Below are 24,445 nucleotides of genomic sequence, written 5' to 3'. Positions count from 1 at the left end.
GGAGAGATTATTGAAGAATATATGATTTTGAATTCAAATTTCAAATCTCTTTTAAATGGAATAAAGGCTAAAGGATAATTAAAAGTGGAATAACACATGCTAAAGGAAAAAGATACCATCACTGTCTTTTATCGTGAAAATGACTAATGAACATAACTCAATCGACATAAAATTTATTATGCTATAAAGTTGAAATCATAAGTTTTGAGGCTAGAAATTTGATTCTTTCCAATCGCATAACAATATCAAAATCAACTCTTTAATAACAAAAGTGTTAAACATGTTATCTAACTTTCCAAAATTTAGTTCATAGACTTTAAATTTTTTAAATTTTTATCTTTTTTTTTAATATTAATGGATCCATCAAACACAAAATTGAAAAAAATAAAATCTTATATTTGTTTTTTTTTCTACTTTCTCTTATGATTTGAATCTCATTTTAGTTGTAATTAAAAAAAAAACTATATTTATTTTTTTCCTTTGAAAGTTTTTGTTTATTTTTATCCTAATTTATATACTTATGTATGGATACATCAATTAAAGTTAACAAACACACACCATATTGTAATAATATAGAACTCGAGCGGAAAGTAAAAAAAAAACCTAAAAGTCACTAAATATATCAATTAGCTTTTGATAGAAACCGTTGAATTAAACTTAAAAAGATAGACGATGCGTATAAATCATATAAAGAGGATAAGACTGGACATGTCGTGTCAAATGTAAATTTTAAATCTAAGTTCAAATTATAGATTCGAGTTATGTAATAAAAAAACCTTAAATAATAGACATATTTGAAAGTTCTTAGTATGGAGAATAAATTATAAAGCAAAGAATTGAAATGAAAATTTTGAAGAAAAATTCATACAACTTTTCTTTCTCTCTCTCTTTTTCTATTTTATTCTCCACCTTGACTTTCACATCCAATCTCTCTTTTCCCTTTAATAAATATATATAAAAAGTCCTATTTTCCATATTTGAATTGACCAAAGATTTGATAAAACTTTATTGTATATATTCCTAAAGACTAACATTAAAATGGACCACAAAATAAATTATAAGTTCAATACTGACGGTCACTTTCAAGACATTTTCAAAATGTGTATGAAATAATTCTAATAAATCGAAAGTAACTTTAATAAATTAAAAGGCACTGTCAAATGCCAAACACACTAAAGTAATATATTTGATGACAACAATCAATGATGGAAAAAGAAAAATAAATCAAACAAATTATCAAATAATATAAATACTTTGTCTAATTCTTTTTTCCTGGAATGTTTTTAAACCGAAATAAATAAAAAGGTACATTACTAATATGAAATTAAATGATAAGATCGAGTATAGTTAATGATCCAAAATGTGAATAAATCAAATACCCTATCTCTATTGTATTGAAGAGAAACAGAATCAAATTAAACTATATACAAACTTATCTTAGAAACAAAGCCAAAAAGAGAATAAAGTGTTTTTTAAAAAAAGACGAGCTAGAGTTTGGATAATGAATTGAATTTTTAGTTTATTTTAAACCGTCTAAAAAGATACTATATTTATCCTCTCTTTAATCAACACAAGCAAAGTAAACTAAAATATAGCATAATTTCATAGTTTATTTAAGATAAACCAATATAATCGAAATAGAATATATCTCATAATAATCTATTATAAATAAATCGTAATATTTGATTATATTTGTAAATATTTTTGTAAATTTTGTTATTAAGAAGAATTTCTTAAATTTCGGATACACAAAAAATCATATATAAAGTTTGTTTATATTATTAGATCATGAAATCCGTAAACTAATGTAAACAAATCTTGAACCATTCAAATCAATATGAAAACAAATACAGAATCTCATTTACAATATATTCTCATGATAAACGAAAATAGCCTTAAACTAAAACTCTTATCGAGAATCATCCACAATTACACACCTTTAATCCAATATATTAATTTTAATTCAATTATATTTTCTCTTTTTTAAATTTAAAGCTAACATTTAAAACTTTAAAAAGATTCAAACATCTGACTTATCTAAATCTATAAAAAAAATTAAAAAATTATGTTGATAACTTTTTAACTTGTTTACCATTTAGAACGTTTCTTGACCAAATGAAACTCCATATATTTACATTGAAATACAAGTTCTATTTTGTCAATTTTAATAAATATGTTTATTATTTTGGCCAAAGTCTACTGTTAGCACAAACCCCACCCCTCCATAAATTACTTTTAAGTAGTAAAACTAAACAAGCAAAATCCAATCCCTAACTTTCTAATACCTTTCAGAGTATTAAATTTCTTTTAAATAATAATAGATAAATAACTAAAAATATTAACAAATAGGGGTCTACCATCTATATAAATAGACTTTAATGTATTTGCATTAACAAGTAGGAGTCTACCAACGAGATATAAATAGACTACAACCAACATCATAATAGGAGTCTACATTATGAATGTTGTTGTACACTTAATTATTAGCCGTAAAGGTACTATCTATGACAAATTTAAAAAAATAAAAACAAAAACTATCAATCCATCCCAAAATAGCCCATAGCACAGTGGATGAAACAAGTATCACCTTCTTTGAGGTTGAAGGGTCAATCTCCCACCACATATTTGTTGAACTGAAAAAAGGTAGGAAGAAAGTACCCAAACAAAAAACCCAAGCATTTGATTTGAAAGGAAATTCAGATACCCACCATGTCAAAGAAATTTAAAATTTCAAACATCAAAATCTAGTAATATCCATCTCATTCACAAACAGACAGACAGAGCCCACTAATTAGACTAAATGCATGCATTGAAGGGCCAAACTGATAACCATCAGCTCCAGAAAAATCATCATATTGTTATTAAATTAGACTCAACATTATGAACCTTCTTACACTTATTAATGCATACCTTTTATAGAGTGTTGATGATGCTCGTAAACACCATGATTACAGATGAACCCAGCTTCCTTCTAACAAAACAATAGCCAGACCCAGACAGGATCACCCAACAATGAGCTGCTGATTCAAAAATATGAGAAAGAAAAAGGATATATATAAAAAGAGAGGAAGAGATTGAGTTTAGAAGGAACAAAAGAACCGAGACTTCAGCTGTACATCTGAAAGAAATAACTGTACAGAGAGTACAACTTTTTTAGCCGATTATGGGCTTTGTAAATTACAAGCTATAAAAAGTACAAAAAATTTTCAATTTCATGCTTACAACCTTGGGAAACGGTTTTTTTCGCCTCAAGTTTCCCCGTGAAAATTCTGTATCTAAAGGCTTGATCCAAAAGCCCAAAATCTGTAGAGTATTAATGCACTGCCATGGTCTATGTTCGGTTGCAGAAATCACTCTCTTTTTTCTCTTCTTCATCCATTGAAAAAACTTGGCAGTGCTTTTTTCTTAATGTCTGAGCCAACAACATTGAATACAACAACGACAATACAGTATTTAAGTCAAAAAAAAGGTTATGGATTACTTGATATGGAAGCTGACACATGTTTGCGATCTACTCCTCTCCAGAAAAAGGGTGACGCAACGGCCAACAGCTAGGAAAGTCCTAGACCGTGACTTCAAAAAATTTCCTAAGACACAATATTCCAACTCTCATCTGCACAGTCATTTGAGGTATCGATATTAGTAAAGAGAACAGAATCAACACCTACATTCATTGTGCAAAAGAAAACATGGCTTCAATGAAGCTTCAATTCAAGTATGCATACAAGCTAATCAGCAGTATTCTGCTATTAAGGACCAGAACTGAAACCCAGCAACTATCAATCATCCAAACAAAATCAATGTGGTGCATAGAATGGGCCTACGGCTATCAATCTGGTGATATATAGACAATCATCCACTGATAAAAATGTTTTCAAAGTTTAACCACCCTATTAGCTCCATAACTTAATACGGCCGAGTGTTTTGATAGAAAATCATTTTCTATATCGCTATGAAAATACTCTAATCTGGAAAAATTAAATTCTCATTTCTCAGGATCCCATAATCTCAACTCTTTTCCGTCAAGACCTCATAGAACCTATCATCGTACCAAATTAAAAACAAAAAACCATTATTAAATTACAACCAAATAGAGGAACAATAAGACGATAGAATATATCTATGTAGACACTTGGACGTGCCAAATTGTTGATTGAAGGCTTTAGTAATACATGTATTTTTGTACTTGGCAAGTTAAAATTCTGGTATGGTTTACTCCTAAATAAATTTTTGTCATAGAAAATCACAACTATTAGTCCTTGGTAAATTTATTGAACTTTGAGATCTTCTAAAGCTAAACATTACAATTCTTCTTGGTCCTTGACCTTCAATTCTGTTCACCATTGCCTAAATAATAACGGATTCAGATTGAAGCCAACCATTACCAAGTAGCGAGTACTTGGTCAGCTAGTTTTTGAAGACATCAAATCTCTAAACGGCATGGAAACACGCTGAAATGTTCTGGGTTTTCCTCCCCCTCCCCCCTCTCAAGTAGCAAATAACCAATACACGAAAGTGAATGGCATTATAAATGTAGTAACAAAAACCGTTTCATGAAAGCATTTTCACTTCAGAATCTGACCGTCGTAAGCAAACAAACTTCACACACAAATAAAAAAGAAAATCATAATAAAATCAACCATGTAATAAGAATATTATGATCCCGTAAATTAAGTACCTTCGACAAGATATGTCAATTCCGGGTAGAAAGATGTTCCATAAAAATAATATCAACCAATCAGGTAAAACGGGCAACACTAGAATAGAAGAACTATCAGATGTAGATGTTATACTACAAGGAGTGTAGAACGAAAGAATGGCACACAATGCGAACAACTACCTAAAACCTCCAACCAATAAGAACAAGTAAACTTACAGAATACAGACCAAAGAAATAAGCAGTAAATCCGTAGCCCCTACCATAAGATGAGTTCATATCAAATTTTATGGATAGGAATAAATTGCTATAGTAATCATAAATAGTAGCACTAGAAACAGAAATATATGTACAAAAAGCACTCTCAATAAAAGTTACGTGGCTGATGCCCAAACAATGGCATAAGCCCTTCCACATCACAAGAGCACAGTGCAGAAGTATCAAACACAATAGGAGAACAGTAGGGAAAAAAGTATAAGGCCATCCGGCAGCCTCTATTAACTATTTTAATAAGAAATTATACGAAGTGAAGAAGAGCTAGGTTACCTTGGTTCATTGATCTCAGCATTCGGAACTGCTCATACTCAAAACTAATAACCTTTTCCAAGTTAGTTACAGATAGCAAGTTTCCCTGACCAATCATCAGCCACACCATAGTCAATGCTAAGCTCCCTCAGAGGAGGGATATTTTCCATTGCAAACAACATAAGGTGAGGAAACATTAAATTATTATGATCATATAACACGAACTGCACCAACACGTTTGGAGATGTACTATGGCTTATATAACAAGCAACATTCCTCATTCTGGATACATCCATTGCAAAATCGAGAGGAGGAACAGAAGGGTAAGATGGCCGCACATAATTAGAATATATTTGAGATAGATCGCCCCATTCTGCCCATCTATCTGAAAAACGATTTGGATATATTAATGTATCACCATTCATGGAAAAAACTTGAGCTTGTTCCCTCGTGAGGACAACTCCTGCATATTCACATATGAAAGCACCAGCGTGTATCAAGTCCAAAGATCTAACACCCCAACCTGTTTCCCTGGACCTAAACACTTCAAGTCTGTGCTTCAAGCCCTTCTGTGAAACACGATTTCGACATTGAGGGGGGCACTGACAGAATGGTCCACATTCGAAAATTATAGGCTTCCCTCTAACTAGAAATCCATTTTGATCATAACCAAACTCCCCACCATTTTTCATAGCACAAAAACAATCATGAACGCAACTTGTAACACAACTACACCCAGTACCACTTCCTGATTGGTGAAAGGCGAAAGGTGGGAACACAGTCCTAACAAGATACTCATAATACAATGGTTCTTGATCATTGTCAATATCATTAAACAGAAGAACTGGAACTGCCTCCTTCTTCATTGAAATGTCGAGACTGAGATAACCAGAAGGCCTCAAAGACAATGGTTTGGTCCTAAGGTTCTCCGCAAACTTCAAAATGGAGCTACCCATTTCGGCTTGACCATCAATTCTTAAAAGCTTATACTTGTAGACACCAAAACCCGATTTCCCCACATCAAACCAACAGTCAAGAATTCTATACAGACCATCGTATACATAAATCTTACTTGCTACACTGCCTGCGTACTTCATACCTCGAATAACCCTCACTTCAATCCCGTAGTGCATACTTCTCTCCAGTGCAAGATTCCCACCTTCAAGTTTCTGGTGCATACATTGTTTTGAAAATTTGTCTTGCCCACCATGACCCGTGTAGATTATCATGTCCCCGGCATCCTCATCGTCCTCGTATCCACCAGAAACAATTATACTAGTGGCAATTGGCTCGCCATTGGAGCTCTGACTCGCAGGAACATAGTCGATTCCAGCTTGAGCCTGACCATGCAATCCCACAACACACAATTCCATCCTAAAGAAGAATAGATCGCCAATGTGCACCCCTGGTATCGAACCAACAATCCGTTTGTCTCGATTCAACCACAGTCCACGCTCTCTCATCAAGGAGGAAGCCCTCAAATCACCCCGAAGTCGCCGCATTAGTCCAGGACTCTTCTCCTCCTCCGCCGTAGATAAGACACGCAGCGAATCGAAAATCATCCTGGTCCGTCTCACCACATCTCGGAAGTACCTCTGGTCCTCAACCCCAAGATCAGTGACTCTGACGAGTTCCGAAGACCTTTTATCATACCTCCTCTTAGAGACGACCACAGTAGAAATCTGATTCTCCTCCGGAACAGGGACAATTGCTTGAGCATCAGGATCCACAACTTCAACATCGGCATCGCCGTAGCTCTGAAGTCCTTTACCAAAAGCAGACCTGAACAGCTGAGAAATGCGGTAAAATTCGGAGTAAACATTGTCTTTGTCAGAGGAAATGGATGAAGACTGAGAAAGCGGTGTATGATTTTGGTCTGAAAAAGGGGTTTGAGAGAAGTCAGTGTTAGAGAAGAAGTTAGAAGAAGGGGTGGACAAGAAGGGTTGCTGAACTGATTGGGGTTGTTGAGACTCCCGAGTCTCGAAAAGATCGTCGAAGGGCTCGAGCTTAGGTTCAAGTTTAGGGGTCAACAACTTGCCGGTGTCAACAAATTTGTTGAAAGAAGAGTTGATTCCAGTGGCTGTTTTAGGGGAAGTTGCGGCGGTCATTACAGCAGTGGATGATGGGTCAGGGAGAAGATTAAGGTCTTGGAAGGGGATAGGAGAATCCATTGGCTAAAAACGTCCAAATCTTTCCAAGCACTAGAATTACGGAGGTCTGGACATGGAAGATCGATTTCCGGTCAGGTTCTGCTAGGGTTTTTCAGAGAGGTCAGTTGGAGCTTCCATGGCGTAATTTGAAGGCATAAGCAAAATTCGAGCACAATTTGCAAGAACGCTGGCCTTCATTTTTCATTTTTCCCCTTTTTTCCTTTCTTTTCTTAATTTACATTTTTATTTCTTCCTTCTACTTCTTGTCCGATATTTGTCTTAATTTCGCTTTTTTTTTCCACTTTTTAAAATAATTTTTTATTAAATAAAATCTAAAAGTAATTCTCAACTTTCAAAAGATTCACTTTAGTCTCCTAGTCTTAAATACACTTCGATTCTAAATTAACTTTTAACTTACGGAATATCGACTAACTAGCAGATAAATATTGACATAGATAAGTCATCTTATAAAATTATTTGATTAGTTGATAAATAATTTAGAATTAAAATAGTTTAAATATTAATTTGATTTTAGGATTTGAATATAGAAAGATAAAAAAAAATACTTTGAGAAAACAAATGGTGATTGTGAAGGGTCAAGTATGTGTATAACTTCCACCCTTAAAAGCCCAACCGAAAAATTGGAATGGCCTTCGTGGACGCCAACTACAACGCTAAAGAAAATCGAATGAGATGAAAAAAAGGGTGCACTTGTTGAAATATTTTAGTGACGATTCAGTAAGTTATTATAGTTTGTATTTGCAGCATAAGTTATTTTAATTTATATTATAATAATAACAAAAGAGTAGCAAATAGTAAATAAAAAAAGATGTTCATTGTTAAACAAATAGTTAATATTCCGTTAAATTTTAAAGTTAACTTATGGGTCATAACTATTTTGCAAATTTTGAAACTTCGAAAACTAAATAAACATAAACATCAAACTAATTTAAAAGTTTTTTTTAATGTTAACATTTTATATTTATCGAGAAACTTCAGGTTGTAACGATTTATTAATCTCAAAGAAATATCGTATTTCTATTTTTCTCGGTGTGTTTACCTTCTTTTTCTCACGGTTTGTTTACATTTTATTGAGAAAAATGAATATGTCAATAAAAATTTATTGTTGTGTTTTATTTTATTTTTTCTTTATTTTTGTTGTGTTTCCTCGTTTTTCTCCACTCAGTTAGATTTTTTCTGAAAAAGATGAATAGATCGATCCAATGAGATAGCTAGTTATGACGTAAGCAAAAGTTATAAATTATATCTCTCTGAATCTGAGAGACAGATATCTTTAAATTGAGAGACAGATCGTCTTTAAATTAAGTGAGAGACAGATCGTCCTTAAATTAAGTGAGAGACAGATCGTCTTTAAATTGAGAGACAGATCATTCTTAAAAGCTAGCTATTTTTAACCTAAAAAATCTGATTGGTGGACAAAATTAACCACTTTTTCAGGTTTCACTTAATTAAAATGCTTCTACGAGAGTTTTGTTGTGTTGAATGGAAAATGTTGAAACTATTGAACTTTACATTGTTTTTATTATTACTACTATAGTTGTTGTTAAACTTAGTCTTTTGGGATTGATAAAAGTGAAACCGAACAGGTTTGCATCTAACATTTTAACATAAAATTTTCAAAATTCATTATATACTAATAAGAAAGTTGTAATTAACTAGTTTGTTGTTACTCTTTTTTCCTAGAGAGAATGGACTTGTTCTTCCCTATTTTTCATAAACTTTTTCAATATGGATGTTCGATTGGATTGAATAATATTTCAATACTTCACATTAAATTATCTTTTTATTAAATAAAATATAAAATCAATAATGGTAATTAAAAAGAAAATAAAAGTATATATCTATTCAAACAATTATTTAATAATTATAAAGTAACATTTGATTTTATTTAAGTTATTATATGTGACTTTAGTTACAATACTGCTTCCTACTACACTCATTTTCTAGTCTCAACATTGTTTCAAAATATTTACGCCAAAACCGAAAAGTCCAAACACATCTGCAAATTAAATATTTAATCTAAATTTGAACCATCAAATCTAGATCTAAACTATTTTTTAATAACTTTTTGATTGAACCAAATCCAAACTGTTTTTTTTCTTTCAAATTTTAATGGATTTTTGGTAGACGATGGTTTAAACTTGGAAGCCAAATCGTTGGTAGATTGATCCTTTCAATTTGACTATTTTAAAGATTTTTAGTTGTTTAAATTTAGGTATACAATATTCCAACAACTAAATAACTATTTGAAAAAAAATTGGTGAAAAAAAGACGAGAAAAATAATTAAAAAATTGCAAAAGACAAATAAAAGAAAGAACTTATTATTTCAATAGAACTTATTATTAGTTTTTTTAATATATTTTGTTTGTTGACGTTAACTTCCAGAGTTTGTTTCATATTTTGTAAATTTAGTAATTAGATTCAAAATATAGTAATTAGATTCAAAATAATCAAGTATCTAATAACATTTTAAAAAATTTACAAATATAGCCAAAATTGTTAAATTCTATCGATCATATAAGTCTATCACCGATAGACAATGTTGCAAATATTGGTTTATCAGTGATAAACCATACAAAGTCTATCACTGATAGTTTTGTTATATTTGCAATTTTTTTAAAATGTTGCTATATCCTTAATTATTATTCATAAAATGGTCATCAATTGCAATTTTTCTTATTTGGGGTGTGTTGTTTGTTTTTTAAGAGATTTTTAAAATCATGTGTGTGATATCCATGGTTTTTTTTTAATACATTTTATTTTTAAAAACAAGAAAACAATGACCAAATATATATAATTTTTGTTTTAGCAAACAAAATTTAAAAAACAAGAACAAAAAAATTGCAATGGTATTGACTTAGCTTAGCTAAAATATATTAAAACTAACAATTAGCTAAAATAAAAAAATGAACTGACAATTTTTACACAAAATTCACTCCTTATAACATAATATTTGAAATCCTACCTGCATTATTTAATCAAAACAAATATATTGAATACTTTGAGGACAAAACCTTATAATAATAACTCAAATTGTTATTTGAAGTTTTGTAAATCTAATATATGAATATTGCAAACAAAATCTAAAAAATGTATTGTATCATCTAGTGACAATTTTTTTGGGTGTGATTATAATAATTTATAAGTAATAAGTATGTTGCAAAAAATGCTCATTTAGCTATAATTCTGCCTTTTTACCAAATTCAAATGGATGGGAGACCAAATAATTTTATTTGTCAAATATTCGTTATCATAGTTCAAATTTTCAAATTTTTGGTTGAGACTCACACCAAATTCTTTTCAATTCTTTAGAAAAAATTGTTTCAAACTCCTAAAATTTGAAATACAATACATTAAAACTAGAATTTTGGTTGTTAATAAATGGTTATCCACTCAAACAATATTTAATTAATTTATAAGAGCTATGATCCATGACATTTTCTTTCTATATAATTTTTGTGTTTAATAAATTAGTTTTTTTATTAAAAAATTTCCAAATAAATAACTGGTAGGTACATTTATACTGAGTTGAATATTTATAATTAGAATTATACAAGTTATTTAGCATGTTAATTGTCTAAATTTTTCTATTATTTTTTATCGAAACGCCTAAAATAATAAAAACTAGAAAAACTAAGTCTTCAAAGGAAAGGAAAAGTACTAAGTTTAGTTGGAGCCTAGTGAGATAGGGACTACATGATGGGTGGGCTTAGTAAAGGAAAGGGTACGACCAGAAATTGTGTATCGTCAGTTTAGTTTAGCTTATGTTAAGTTATTTATCTGATACGCATAACTTTATAAATAGTTGTTATCAACCATAGGACATTTTAAGATAGTTTGATGATCTTTATTTATTTATTTTATTTCTAAGTTTTAGAAAATATATGAACAATTCTTACTTTTGTTTTTATTCTTAAATTTTGAAAGTATTTAATAAATTTAACATATTAAAAAATAATTATATTTATAATTATATTAGATATAAAATTAAAAATCCTGTGTAATAAAATCATTAACTTTAAAGTAAATTTAAAGTATACCATTTATGGATTAAAATTACAAAGTTAATAATCTTTTCCACAAAATATCTCATTTTTCTACTGAATTAAAACTACTTCTTTCAAAATTTAATAGTTTATTCTTCTTTTTAGAAAAAATGACATTTTAGTTCAATAATTTTTAATATTGGACTAAAAATTAATACGTACTAATTAAAAAAATAGTATTTCTCTTTTGGTAAAGTTAAAAAAGTTATGTTAGAAAATTATATTTATTTTACATCATTTAAATAAATATATACATATAATATATATAATTATGACGTGGGCAACTTTATAAATGATTGTCCATGCAATTTATTTGGCAACTTTATAATTTTGGTTTTAACTTTTTTAAAATTGGTTAAAAAAACATACAACTACACTTCAATTTAAACAATTAGTTTAGGTTAGATTTTAGCCTCAATTACCAAACTTTAGTTGAAGCAATAATTTGGTATAGTGACAAATTTAACAATTATATTCAAAATAATTAAATATACAGTAACATTTAAAAAAAACTACAAATATAACAAAAAATTGTCAAATTTTATAAATGATAAAAGTCTTTCATCCATAAACCATATTGCAAATACAAGTCTATCATATACAATTTGGTCTAGTTAGTTTTGCTATATTTACAATTTTTAAAAAAATATTGTTATATTCTTAATTATTATTCCTAAAATGTCATCCACTACAATTAAAGACGAGAGACTGTTTGAAACAAATATTATCTAATACTACAATAACCGTTTCTTGTTACTGTAAATTCTATTTAAAAGTTTCTAATAAACACTGTCCTAATTTTCTCTCATATTTTTTTTATCAAACTAAAATAATCTATACATCAAATATATACTATTATAACTTAAACTAAAATAATTTATACTCTCGACATAACTTGATGGAATTATAATATCTGAGTGAAGAGTCCTAGAAATCTACAAAATTGACATCACATATTTTGATGTATTGCACAATACTCAATGAAATTGTCAAAGTACTTTTTGCGGAAAATGAGTAAATAAATATATAGATAAGAAAAAAGAAGTAATGCAATTGGTATTTGTTGTCACGAGAAAACTCATTTCTTTTTGTATACGGAAAATAAACTTTTTTTCTTCTCGAAAAGTACGAATTTTAAATTTTAACTTTACGTTTCAATTTTTATTTCAAACATTCATTTTTTACCTTTCAAATTATATTAAAAAATAAAAACCTTTTAATTCTTACCACCTCTTCAATTTTTGTAAGTAACACCCTAATTTAATTAACAAATAAAATAAATCAACGCTACAATTTTAAGGAAAAATAAGAAATGAAAATAATTAATCGTTACATTGATATAATCGTATTTATTGATGGATTAATGATAACAAGGTTTAACCACAAAAGTAAATTATATTTTCTTTTTATTGCATATACTTAAAATTATGAATTTTGTAAAATTTATTGTTATCTCTACTTCTGAAATTCAAACGATATTGATAATGATAACAGTGAAGATGTAAGAAATGTAAAATTTTCAGCTATAACGATTAAACGTAATGTAATTCTCATGCGATTGAGCATCTTCAATTTATCAATACAATTGGGTAACACAAGTAAAGAGTACTAAAAGTAATCGGATTAACTTTTTTTTTTGTTTCCATTAATTTATTACATTTGGAGGGGTAAATATGACCTAAAATTAGTCGATAGTTTGGTCTCTGTTCTTGCTACGGTTGATGTTTTCTACCATAAAGTAATTTGTTATTTGGAATAGGACCTACTAACAAGTAACAAGTCATGATTTTATTTTTAAAGAATGGTACAATATTAATTAAAGAGTAGGGAATACTATTATTCTCATTTTGTAGGACCTATTCTTATTTATGTAACTTTTAACTTTTTCTCCATCCTCTAATGTAAATGGTACGTTTTACTTTATCTTAATTGGATTGCACTATAAAAGAAATGAATTATGATCGTAATCAAATTACTTTTCGTAATACACATTTAACTAATTACTCATACATAATGTTTTTTAGTTAATAATTAAACTTTATGTTTATCAAAAATTTAATACCTAAACAAAAAAAATGTAAACATACAAAATATATATTATTCCTTGTTCATGCAACTTATCAAATATACTCTAGTTTATTTCTACAATATCAAATAAATAAAAAGATGAACCAAATCAAAATAAATACTCTGAAATGGATCATACAATTTAATTTAATTGAAGATGAACCAAATCAAATCTCACAAGATTTGGTGCCAATCATTTACAAAAATAAATAAATCAAAAGGAAGATGAAGGGTAAATTTGCTCCACAAATTCCCCCAAGAAATTAACCCTAGATGGGCCCAATAAGGGCATAGAAATAAGCCCAAAGCCCATACTTATATATTTACACTCTTGTGTTAATAAATAAACGATCACCACCTGTTTGAAACCCGAGTTATTATAGTTTGATTAGAATAATTTGTGTTTGAGAGGTAAATTATTTTAGTTTGATAAGAAAATAGTTAAGAAATGATAAAAAAATTAGGAACGACAATATGAGATGAAATTAAAAATGTAAAAAATAAAACGTGAGATACAAAATTTATATAAAATTGATGAAACTTTGACAATTAAAGTTAGCTCCGCTACTTGGAATATAACTTGCTCGTAAAATCAATAAAATAAAACTAATAAAAAACAATGACTAATATCTTTTCTATAATAATTTAGTTTTTTAAAATTAATCACTTCTTTCACCTCTAGAATTTTATTTTTTAATTGCTATCGACGTTTTACTAATATTTCTAAAAACCTTAAAACGTAATTTTTTTTTTTAAAACGTAAATTTTTTTTTTTTAAAAAAAAATTTACTAAGAGAATGAAAATTTTTATAAAACGAATAGGTTTAATTTGTAGAAGTAAATTAAATATATTAGATGATTTAAAAGACTAAGAATTTTTGCAATCAAATGGGGATGTAGCTCAGATGGTAGAGCGCTCGCTTAGCATGCGAGAGGTACGGGGATCGATACCCTGCATCTCCAACCCAACTTTTTCCATTTTCTGAGGACATCTTTTTTTTTCTTCTCTAAATTCAAATTGGAATCAACTTTAGTTATATGTTAATTCTTATAGCTAAATCATGAATTAGCTAAATTTGAGATTTATCTACCCAATTTTTTTTAATTACAACAATCCAAAATTAATCTGAAAGAAGAAAAAAAAGTGGGCATATTTCTATGTATTTAAAAGAAAGATATTCAAAATTTATTTACTAAAAAAAATGTACTAGATAGATACTTTGTGCAATATATAAGATTGCATATGAATTAAAGTAAATAAACAAAGGATTGAAAAAATAATATTGATTAAAATTTGATGGATAGGTACAAGAAATTGTACTTTATTATTAATAAAGTGAAGAATGCCACATTTGTCATATCATTATGTTTCAACTTGGAAGTTGTATTTATTAGTTAATTAATTAATTAAATTATGGTTGTTTCCAGAATCATACTAACCCATCAAACTTATAATTTGATTAAAGAAAAAAAGAGGAAGAATATATTGTCATCTTTGTGATTGTGAATCATATTCCTTTTTTTTTTTTTTTTTTTTGAGTTTAAACAAAGTGCAAAAGGCCCACTTCTTAGTTCTTTTCAACCATTCCTAAGATATCAACTCTTTGAGTTGTTTTTAGAGAGAAAAGGCATTCTAGAAGTCCATTAGGGTTTAACATCTCCATAACCAAATAGAAAACAATTGAATCAAACCCCACATGAAGAAGAAAAAAGAATGAATAAATTGAGTTGATTGAACTTCTTAGTAAAGGTATGTATATATATGTACGAGCAAATGATAGATGTACTGATAAAAATATTTTGGTGTTACATACCATCTGACTTAAAAGTATTTTCTTAACGCTTTATAAAACCAATCCAAACATGTAGTCAAACACAATTAAAGAAAGTTAAGTTCTTCACTACTTGATAAGTTTTGCTTGGCCATGGAAACCTAACTCTCTATGGATAGACTGTTTTTTATTATACTTTTAGTCCGAAGAGAGAAACTTGGATCACCTTCTCTAGAATTGTTAGTTAATGAGATCTGTGTGAAATCTCACTTCTTGTGGTTTGTTAAGTCGAGATGTGGTGAGAGATCTTGGTGATGTTTGGTCGTTGACGAGGTTCGATGGCTTTGATAGGCTTCTTTTTCTCTATGCCATTTTTATTGTTTTTATTAGAGGTAAAGCCGTTTGTATAAAGCCTTTAAAGTAAAGTAGCAATACAAAATAGAAACAGAAAGGAAATCATTTGAGGATATATCAATAGATGACTTCATATAGTTTTGCAGCTATGAAGACAAAACAAAACAAAAGTGTTGTTATTTTTTGTGAAGTCTATGAGCTGATGAAAACCTAAGATCTGAAGGTGAAGAAAGATATAAGATTTGGATTCATCTTGCAATCTACAAACCACTATCTTCTCCCAAACTTTGAACCAAAAAACAACACCTGTCCATTTATGAATGACGTTTGAAGACAAATCAAACACATCTTAATAATTTAATAATTCCCTCCAATAACCCAATTTGGAATCCAACTAATCTAATCTAATATATTAATTATATATACACAATCAAGATTACACATCAAGCAAAAGAAGAAAAATAAACACCAATCTCTTAAACCAAAGAAATTACCCAATGAGAACAGATGGTAAATTCTCATTGGTTCATTCACTTAAACTAAATGAAAATTCATCTCCATTATTTCTTGGCTACCCCTCTCTTCCTTTTTTTGCCTTTTCCTTTTATAGGTCTCACTTTAGCATCAAATTAACAGAACATTTTTATCCTGATTTCCTATTGAAACATGTCACCTAATCTCTTGGCAATGTATTGGGGCAGCTGTTCATTTCTTGGCTTCTTGAATCTCATCATCATCAAAGCTTCTTAAGAATTAATTTAAACAAACAAAGAAAAAAAAGGTCACATGAAAGTTGGGAATCCTAAAGATTATGAAAGAAGAATCTTATAAAAAGAATTGTTATTTACTAAACAGTAGTTGAGTATGAGGGAGTTGAGTGTATTTTGGTAATTTCCATAGTTGGAAAAAGATAGAGATGATTTTGAAAATGACCCATGAAAGAAAATGGAGGTATAAATATGAAGAATTTGGTGGACAAATATTACATATAAGAAGAAGAAGAAGAAGAAGAAGAGACAGTTGCTTTTTGTTCTTTCTTTTATGTTTAATTTGAGAACAATGGTTGGCCATTGGAGTTGGGGTTTGATGGAAGATGAAGTTTGGAGGAAAGGACCTTGGACTGCTGAAGAAGACAGACTGCTTATGGAATATGTCAGAATATATGGTGAAGGAAGATGGAACTCTGTCGCTAGGCTTGCAGGTAAACATTTAGAAAGTCATTCCGCCGACGAATGCCCATCTATCAAGAGTATTGTCTTGTGTTAAACTTAGGAAGTAACTAAAGTGAGACAATTACTTGGTTCCTACACATTTAAATGATTTTATGATGCTTTGTTATTATGTAGGATTGAAGAGAAATGGGAAGAGTTGCAGACTGAGATGGGTGAACTATCTAAGGCCTGATTTGAAAAGAGGACAAATAACCCCACACGAAGAAAGCATAATTCTTGAGCTTCATGCTAGGTGGGGCAACAGGTACCTCCTAATCACATATCGATAGAGATATACTTCGTGCTTCCTGTGAGTCAGTAGTGTATATACTAACTGTGAATTCTCCTGGCACAGGTGGTCGACGATTGCCCGAAGTCTACCGGGACGAACCGATAACGAGATAAAGAACTATTGGAGAACCCATTTCAAGAAAAAGGCAAAAGACAGTTCCGATGCAAATGGGAAAGCAAAAGCTCGTCTCTTGAGAAGACAGCAATTTCATCAACAACAATTGCAGCAGCAGCAACAACAACAACAATTCAATCCAACGGAAATGAACAAAATCATGGCTCTTCTTGAAGAACAACATGACAAAAACAACAATAAATCAGAAACTTTATCTTCATCTTCTGCATCAGAGGCAGAGAAGAAACAAAGCATCTCAAATTTCTACACACAGACAACTGATAATAATGAGCAAAGTTTGACATCTGAGCTGATCAACAACAATGTCTTTGTACTGCCTGAAATGTTGAGTGAAGGGCTTGATGTGGGATGGGCCATGGAGCTTGGAGGATATAATCCATGGCAATGGCAGCCTTAGTACATATACATATTTTTTTTCTTTTCTTAAAGCCTTTTTCTGAATTGGGTTTTGGTTTTTACAAGAAGAGGCTTTGGAGTTTTAAATAATGTAATTGAGAAGAAAGCAAGTTTGAGAGTTGATGTTCTTCATCAAGTTAGTCAAATCATTGACTGTAGTGTACTAGTGTACTAGTGTTTTGTGTTTTTGTTTTCCAAATGGACCATCAAGCTTTTAATGCTTGAATTAGAACCCAAGAAATAATTATAAATAATTAGTTTTACAAATATCATATTCTTATTATATAAATATTTAATGTGTTTGTGACATTTTAGTACCAATAAGGTTATGATCTACATAGTAGATAAGAGATCCATCAACTTTTGGTTATTTGTCCAATAGACCTTTAAACTTAAAAAAATATTTAAAAAAATTTCTAACACTTTCAATCCAATCTTATGTCTAATACATTCTCATATTTTCAAAACATCTTTTAAAATTAAAGATTCATTTAAACATAAAATTCACAACATCTTTGCAATTTCCGGTTGTTGAATGGCTAGGTAAATTTGTTGTACATACATTACTCCATTATCATATTTGTAGATTTGATTTCGATCTTCGAAATCTAAATTAAAAACCAATCCAACGTGTGTATTATACTTTTCTTTGTCTATGTATGAAAACTCAAATTCTCAATTCGTACTTTTTACAATTCATGAATTAAATATATTCTTACATTAAAAATATATTCTTACATTAAAAAGAAGGCTTTAGTGAGATAAACATAAAATATTATATTAAGAAACATCCCATATCAAGATAAGAACTAAGTAATTCTTAATTCAAATGATTTGGAAGATTTAGAAAATCACCTTTTTCATATATTCTATCCCTCAAAGTTGGAAGTATTTAACCTCAAAAAATGCAATCTTGATAAGTGACAGCAAGCATGCTGTAAAAATATTAATATTTAGATCCTGATTTATATTTCAATACATTTTGGGAAGATTAGTACAACAAGATGTAAACATTCTTCCATTAAATGTGAATTGGTGCATATAGATTCAATGAAAATAAAATAAAACCAATATTAGTTCATCATGACATCAAAATAATGAAACCATCAGTAAATTATTGGTCACTATATTTTTCCACCAATTACTCAGAAAATATGTATAAGATACCTATTTAGTGTAATATTTAAGTTTGTATTTAGATGGTCTCTTAAACTTGAATAGATATCTTTCTTCAATTGAAATTTTTTAAAAGGTTCAATATACAAGTTTAGCCTCTGTTATATATATATATATATATATATTTCAATAAGTACACTTGGTCATGTTAAGGGTAAATGTTCTTCCCAAAATTAACTAAAAATTATTCTGATTTCTTCCATCAACGACAGATTTTTAGAACAGCCAATCTCTTCAGTTCAATTGCACATCAACAAACCACCCACTCAAACTTCAATGAATTCTCTCCCATTTTGCTTCATTGGTCTCTCATCCATCAGTTCCCATGTTTTTCTCTGCATTAGGAAGTTTGTCACATACAAAGACTATCCAAATCCTCTTGCCAAGAAACCATAATACAGAAATTAGACCTTCATCAATAAATTGAACAGTTGCAAGTTCTGAATAATCGAACGAGATCGACGAGGCCAACAAGTTATAACTTGAGACCCGTCATGTTCACCTTTACCTCACCAAGAGAATCTTCACTTCAAATGAGTATGAACCATTTAGAGCATGGATTTGCTTCATTTACTAGTATAGAAAGAATCTGAAGAGTCCTAGATTTCCTTTTCTTTCTTTCTACAAGATAAGCTGCAGAAGAAACTAGATTTTTTCACCCCTGAATCTCGGATTCTCTCTCACGTCGATAAGCACATACAGAACCGCTATACATGACACGTCCGACCCTTCTATTTTTACGAGATCTTCTACTCATTACTCTCTTCTTTTCTCTTTCAAGTACCGGTGACTTCATGGGAACAAAATGGATACAGGTTAATGGAAATAAAGCTGCTATGAACTGTATCAAAATCCCCACAGGCAAGCTTGAGTAGTTTCCTGATCCTATTCCAATCAAAGAAGCCAACCCAATACCCAAAAAACCACTAACTATGGAAGACAAGCACACGGCCGATGCGAAAAATGAAATCAGAGATCCTTCACAACCTTTTGGACTTAAGCTTGCAAAGAGCACAGAAAATGGTAAAAGCTTAAACTGTGCAATGGTTTCGGCCAAACCCGAAAAGCAAAGAGCAAACAACTCATTGGAAATGCCCAACTTCAGATTTATCTGTTTCATCAAAACAATATCAAGGAGAAAGGAAAGGGCATACAATATCTGCACCATGCCAATTAACTTCTTCATAGGAACTCTTTTCCAATGGCGGTCGTAAAGTACGGTGACAGAAAGAAGAACCAATTGGCTTACAACTCTAGACATTCCAATTATGGAAGGATCAAGATTAAGGCATTGTGTTTGATAGCAAAAGATAGAGCCGGATAGAAGAGGGACTATAGCAATAGAAGCTACAATCCAAGCCAGTGGGCGAGATACGCTTGGATCGCTAATAACAGTTACAAGCTCAGATATCTGATTTCTAACATTTTCCATGATTGATTTCCCCTGAACATCTGGCTCTGGAAGTTGCAGCAAACCTAGAGATTCCTCTCTTGTTGCTAATGAAACTGAAAGTTGGAGAGAAAGTAGAATGGAAAACAGAAGAAACATTTTTCTAGGTGGTGAACTCAGTAAGTTATATCCACCAATGAAATTGCCCAAGACTCCACCAACAGCTAAAGCCATGAATGTATAAGATTGAAGGCCACAAATTTTGTTTGTTTGACCATATTCTGCGACAAGTGCATCTTTTGCAACTTCTGTTATGGATGCTCCAAGATTACTTAGAAGAACACATGCCATTAAAGCAGGAAGAGCTTCACCTGCCACAGGTATCAATGCCAGAGATCCCCAAGATAGAACCTGCAAGAGCACTGAGAAGCTTTTCAGTTAGGCTTTGATCAGTGAGTATGACACATTCATAATCTCTATGTGTAATTTCATTCAACTTCCAAAAATGGAAATCAAATTCCTATCTTATTTCTACATGATGATAATCAAAACAATTGCTTTGGCCGGTCTGGTAAGCACTTGGCTTTTGGTTTTTAGTTTACAAATTAAGCCTATAAACCCTCCTCCCACCTCCAAACCTCTAAATTTCTTGCTATCTTATCTTTTTAACTTAGAAAAAATATTTTTTAGAACCTATTTATGTTCTTGTAATTACGCTAAGAGTTCAGACGCTAATAATTTTCTTCTTTTTTTTAATGTTTCTGTAGTTGGGCTAAGAATTCAGACTCTGCATTTGCAAAGAGTTGTAAGAAAATAAAAGAAAATAGGCTTAATCCTCAAAGAAAAAAACCAAAAACTATAAACAAAATGGTTGGATGGCCATAGAGGACTTCAAAACTGAAACTGAGAATTTTTTTTTTTAAAAAAAAAACATCACCATCAATTAGTTCATATTATCTTTACTTTGGAATATAATTAAGTAATAATTACATCGTTCATTAAACCGAACGCAGAAAGGAATCTAATGCAGGATGAAATTCTGGCGAAGAAACGAATAAATAATGCAAGAGTTAAGAATGAAGCACGACTAAGAAAAGACAGAAAAAAGCTACAGACAAGAAAAACAAGAACATAGTTTAAATCCAAAGAGAAACTCAACATACCTCCAATTGAAATGTAAGGAACTCTACGAGCTCCACCAATATACAAAGCATCAGAGAGAATTCCATACAAGGGTTTAGCAACCATAGGAAGATTTCCAGAGTTCTGGACAAGTTGCAATAAGGAAGGATGAAGATTAAGATAATGAGCCATATGGAAGTTAAGAGCCAGCCATGGGAAGCACCTAAACCCCTGAACCCAATAGCCCAGTCCACAGAGTAGCAACATTTGATTGCTACCCACAAGAGAAACACCTCTTCTTCCACCATTCCCTTCTCTTTTCTTCACTTCTCTGAACAAAACACGATCTGGGTTGCTCTCTAGAACCGTTTTGATGAAAATGGCAATGGGTTTTGACGGGTTTTCAAAGATATTGGGGTTTCGATGGTGGAAACAGAGGACGGGTTTGTGAAAAGAGAGAGATGTCTTAGGTCGAGCAAAGTTGGATTTAAGAGAAGGAAATGGGAAATTGGGGGAAATCAGTGAGGAAATCATGGCTGGGGAAGATTGGAATTGGAAAAAAAACGAAGTGGATTAATGATGATCAGCCGTTAAAAGGGGTTTTTGAGAGGAGAGAGAGAAGGGGAGGGATCTAGAAGAGTGTGGAGAAGGGTAATGGAGAAATAAAGAAATGCATGGTGTTCAGTTTAATATTGGAAGGAAGCGAAGAAGGAAGAAGGAGAAGAGTGGAGCGCCAGAGGTTTAAGGATGAAGCCATGTCTGTTAGAGTGGCACCTGGAAGGTCTTGAGGACTCCATTTTTGTCGTTCTCTCTGCTCCAAGATTTTCGAGGGTCCACTCTCGACGCGCCACCACGCGTCGCAATTACCGATGTCTTCTATGTTTGTGAAGAGAGTTACGTTTTCACCCAAATTTGGACTATCCATCACAAATTTATTGGTTAAATTGTAGTTTTGATGGTTGTGTTTCTTTGGGTTCTAAACTCACACCATTGCCCCCAAAAACAATATATATAACACCTCTCTAACTCACCTGAAATTAATGATAATCAATACCATCATCTATCAAAAGTATATAAGTGTTAATCATAGATAGAATATGAAGTTTTGATTGTTTGTTGATATCTTTTATAAATAATATATTATATCTCATTTTACAAAAATAAACAACAAATATGTTAGATTCTTTTACTACATTTATAAATATATTTATAAATATTTAGTAACTTTTTCTATTTGGAAAAATCAAACCTTTTTTATTATTATTATTATTATTATATATAAATAGAAGTTTGGTGAGTGAGGGAGCGAGAAAGGTGTAGAGGAAAGGCGAAGGAAGACTTGTTTATGGCCGTCCGTTTTCAAGAAAGTAAATAAAGGGGCCTTTCTGTCTTTTCAAACACTTTCTCTAAATGGCTCACGGGCGCGACGGTGTCTCACGTACGCTTCTCGGTTAACCACACCCTCTACTCCCCAACTTAGCGCCTCTCTTTTACAGCCATTTTCATTGCATCTTTGAGTCCGGCTAATGACGTGGCACTCCCCCTTTAATAATAATATATTTCTTTTTACTTTTTAAAATATGGCATTGTTAATCCTCACCCTTTCATTTTCTCTTTTCAAAATTAATCATTCTATTCAAACTTATAATTAAAATTCTTTCTCAATTTACATCCGCCCATTCCAATTAATAATTTATTAAACACTCACTTCAAAATATAACTACCAAACTAGAATTAAGCATATCGAATTGTCATTTGAGTCACGTATATCACACTTATATACTACAATAAAAGACGGACGGTTTATGTAAATTATAATTAATGAAATAATCCATGTTGTGGCCAAATATTAGGTATTAAAAAAATAATTAAGCCTTTAGTTGGATTGGAAGAGTTGTGAAAAGTGACTACAAGATGGTGGTTTTGGGATATAATATTTAGGCAAATAGTTATTTGGTACTTAGTGATGAAGATGTATGATGTGAAGAAAAAACGTTATTCACAATTTCACATCACATGCCCTTATTGAAAATAGAACTAATCCAAACCAAATGTTGTATTTAATGCATATAAAGCGATCTCTAAATTGGATGGAAAGTGTGATGATGTGTGGCAAATATATGTTAAATCATAAGTTTGGTTCATAATCTTCTTTTTAGGTTCTATTTCTTACATCCAAACTAATACAATAACAACGATAATAAGTATCTTTCAACCCTATTATTAATTTAACATTTAAACCCTTAAACTTAGATTAGTTTCAAAAGCAATCAATTTGTATCCTAAAATGTAGAGTCTAATTAATAAGATAACTTTTTTTTTGTTCAATAAAAGAAATTTTTTATTGTGATAGATATTTTATTGAGTGAGAGTGGATATAATTTGTAACTTTAATTGATTTATTTATATTTTATGAGTAACATTTTAGCTCAACTTAAAATTCATAAAATAAAACAAAAAATTAGATTAATGCATTTTTTAAAAGTATTAAAAAATATTGTACTTTTATTTAAAAACAATTAAAATAAAATATAAATGTATTAAAAATTATGAATAAAATATTTTTAATTAATTAAACAAAAAGCCCGTCTAGCTCAGTTGGTAGAGCGCAAGGCTCTTAACCTTGTGGTCGTGGGTTCGAGCCCCACGGTGGGCGTTTTTATTTTTTAAATTCGTTCATCATTATCAATAATTCCAAATTAACTTCAACCTTTGTGATTTTGTATTATATATGCATTGCCTCCAAATTTTTTTGCATTTAAGTTTACATATATAGAAGACTGAAGATGGGAAGCTTATGAAATCTACTCTTATTTAGAAAAGATACGAGAAAAAAAACATTTTAAAATATATTTAAGTGATCATGAAGTAAGTCATATGTAAGTACTTCATGTAAGAAAAATAGCAAACAATGCATGGATAGAGAGATTAAACTAGAAGATACTATGTAGATGGCATGATTTATCAAATTTGTAACATTGCATGATTTATCAAATTTACCAAGTGTTAATTATTTATACTTTTAAGTTTCTATATATAGAAAATTAAATGAACATAAACAACCTGAGCCCTACATAAATAGGTTGTTTGTTTAAGGTCTTTGTTAAGTCTATATTAATCATTTTACATC

The 24,445-nt window shown here is 30.5% G+C and overlaps 3 protein-coding genes and 2 non-coding genes across 9 annotated transcripts; 3 read left to right on the top strand and 2 right to left on the bottom strand.

The window, feature by feature from the left end:
* Positions 1 to 2,338: 2,338 nt before the first annotated feature.
* LOC101222210 (histone-lysine N-methyltransferase family member SUVH9) lies at positions 2,339 to 7,573 on the bottom strand. 2 transcript variants are annotated; one of them, XM_011652604.2, is made up of 3 exons: positions 5,204 to 7,573; positions 3,226 to 3,613; positions 2,339 to 3,017 (listed from the first exon to the last, which is right to left on the bottom strand). In XM_011652604.2, the coding sequence occupies exon 1, from the start codon at positions 7,351 to 7,353 to the stop codon at positions 5,266 to 5,268; it is 2,088 nt and encodes a 695-aa protein (XP_011650906.1). In that variant the 5' UTR covers positions 7,354 to 7,573; the 3' UTR covers positions 2,339 to 3,017; positions 3,226 to 3,613; positions 5,204 to 5,265. The 2 variants fall into 2 exon arrangements, with proteins under 2 accessions (XP_011650906.1, XP_004134031.1); XM_004133983.3 differs by lacking the exon at positions 2,339 to 3,017 and having other exon boundaries at positions 3,035 to 3,613.
* Positions 7,574 to 14,357: 6,784 nt separating this feature from the next.
* On the top strand, positions 14,358 to 14,430 carry TRNAA-AGC. Its single transcript has one exon. It is a non-coding gene; the product is annotated as a tRNA-Ala (tRNA).
* A 2,168-nt stretch (positions 14,431 to 16,598) lies between these two features.
* On the top strand, positions 16,599 to 17,894 carry LOC101208850 (transcription factor MYB24). Its single transcript, XM_004134347.3, has 3 exons — positions 16,599 to 16,794; positions 16,940 to 17,069; positions 17,160 to 17,894. Exons 1-3 carry the CDS (start codon positions 16,635 to 16,637, stop codon positions 17,626 to 17,628), a joined length of 759 nt encoding a protein of 252 aa, XP_004134395.2. The 5' UTR covers positions 16,599 to 16,634; the 3' UTR covers positions 17,629 to 17,894.
* A 940-nt stretch (positions 17,895 to 18,834) lies between these two features.
* LOC101208607 (probable folate-biopterin transporter 9, chloroplastic) lies at positions 18,835 to 22,492 on the bottom strand. Of its 4 annotated transcripts, none has more exons than XR_968912.2 (3): positions 21,357 to 22,492; positions 19,214 to 20,615; positions 18,835 to 19,138 (listed from the first exon to the last, which is right to left on the bottom strand). XR_968912.2 is itself a non-coding variant. In XM_004134346.3 (2 exons), exons 1-2 carry the CDS (start codon positions 21,847 to 21,849, stop codon positions 19,459 to 19,461), a joined length of 1,650 nt encoding a protein of 549 aa, XP_004134394.2. In that variant the 5' UTR covers positions 21,850 to 22,492; the 3' UTR covers positions 18,835 to 19,458. The 4 variants fall into 4 exon arrangements, 2 of the variants coding, with proteins under 2 accessions (XP_004134394.2, XP_011650905.1); XR_004214892.1 differs by having other exon boundaries at positions 19,312 to 20,615; XM_004134346.3 differs by having other exon boundaries at positions 18,835 to 20,615.
* A 1,406-nt stretch (positions 22,493 to 23,898) lies between these two features.
* TRNAK-CUU lies at positions 23,899 to 23,971 on the top strand. The gene has a single exon. It is a non-coding gene; the product is annotated as a tRNA-Lys (tRNA).
* The last annotated feature ends 474 nt before the right edge of the window (positions 23,972 to 24,445 follow it).

This window comes from Cucumis sativus, chromosome 3 (genome assembly GCF_000004075.3).
Source record: "Cucumis sativus cultivar 9930 chromosome 3, Cucumber_9930_V3, whole genome shotgun sequence".
Lineage (NCBI taxonomy): Eukaryota > Viridiplantae > Streptophyta > Magnoliopsida > Cucurbitales > Cucurbitaceae > Cucumis > Cucumis sativus.
The sequence above is the reverse complement of the archived record's forward strand: the minus strand, read 5'-3'. Positions and strand labels throughout refer to the sequence as shown.

What these genes read in the sequence shown, in the direction of transcription:
- LOC101222210 (XM_011652604.2), bottom strand. Translation starts at nt 7,353, where the DNA reads ATGGATTCTCCTATCCCCTTCCAAGACCTTAATCTTCTCCCTGACCCA.
- LOC101208850 (XM_004134347.3), top strand. Translation starts at nt 16,635, where the DNA reads ATGTTTAATTTGAGAACAATGGTTGGCCATTGGAGTTGGGGTTTGATG. An exon ending in CTCTGTCGCTAGGCTTGCAG is followed by an intron (nt 16,795 to 16,939) that starts GTAAACATTTAG and finishes GTTATTATGTAG; the next exon opens with GATTGAAGAGAAATGGGAAG. An exon ending in CATGCTAGGTGGGGCAACAG is followed by an intron (nt 17,070 to 17,159) that starts GTACCTCCTAAT and finishes CTCCTGGCACAG; the next exon opens with GTGGTCGACGATTGCCCGAA.
- LOC101208607 (XM_004134346.3), bottom strand. Translation starts at nt 21,849, where the DNA reads ATGATTTCCTCACTGATTTCCCCCAATTTCCCATTTCCTTCTCTTAAA. An exon ending in TCCTTACATTTCAATTGGAG is followed by an intron (nt 20,616 to 21,356) that starts GTATGTTGAGTT and finishes AAAGCTTCTCAG; the next exon opens with TGCTCTTGCAGGTTCTATCT.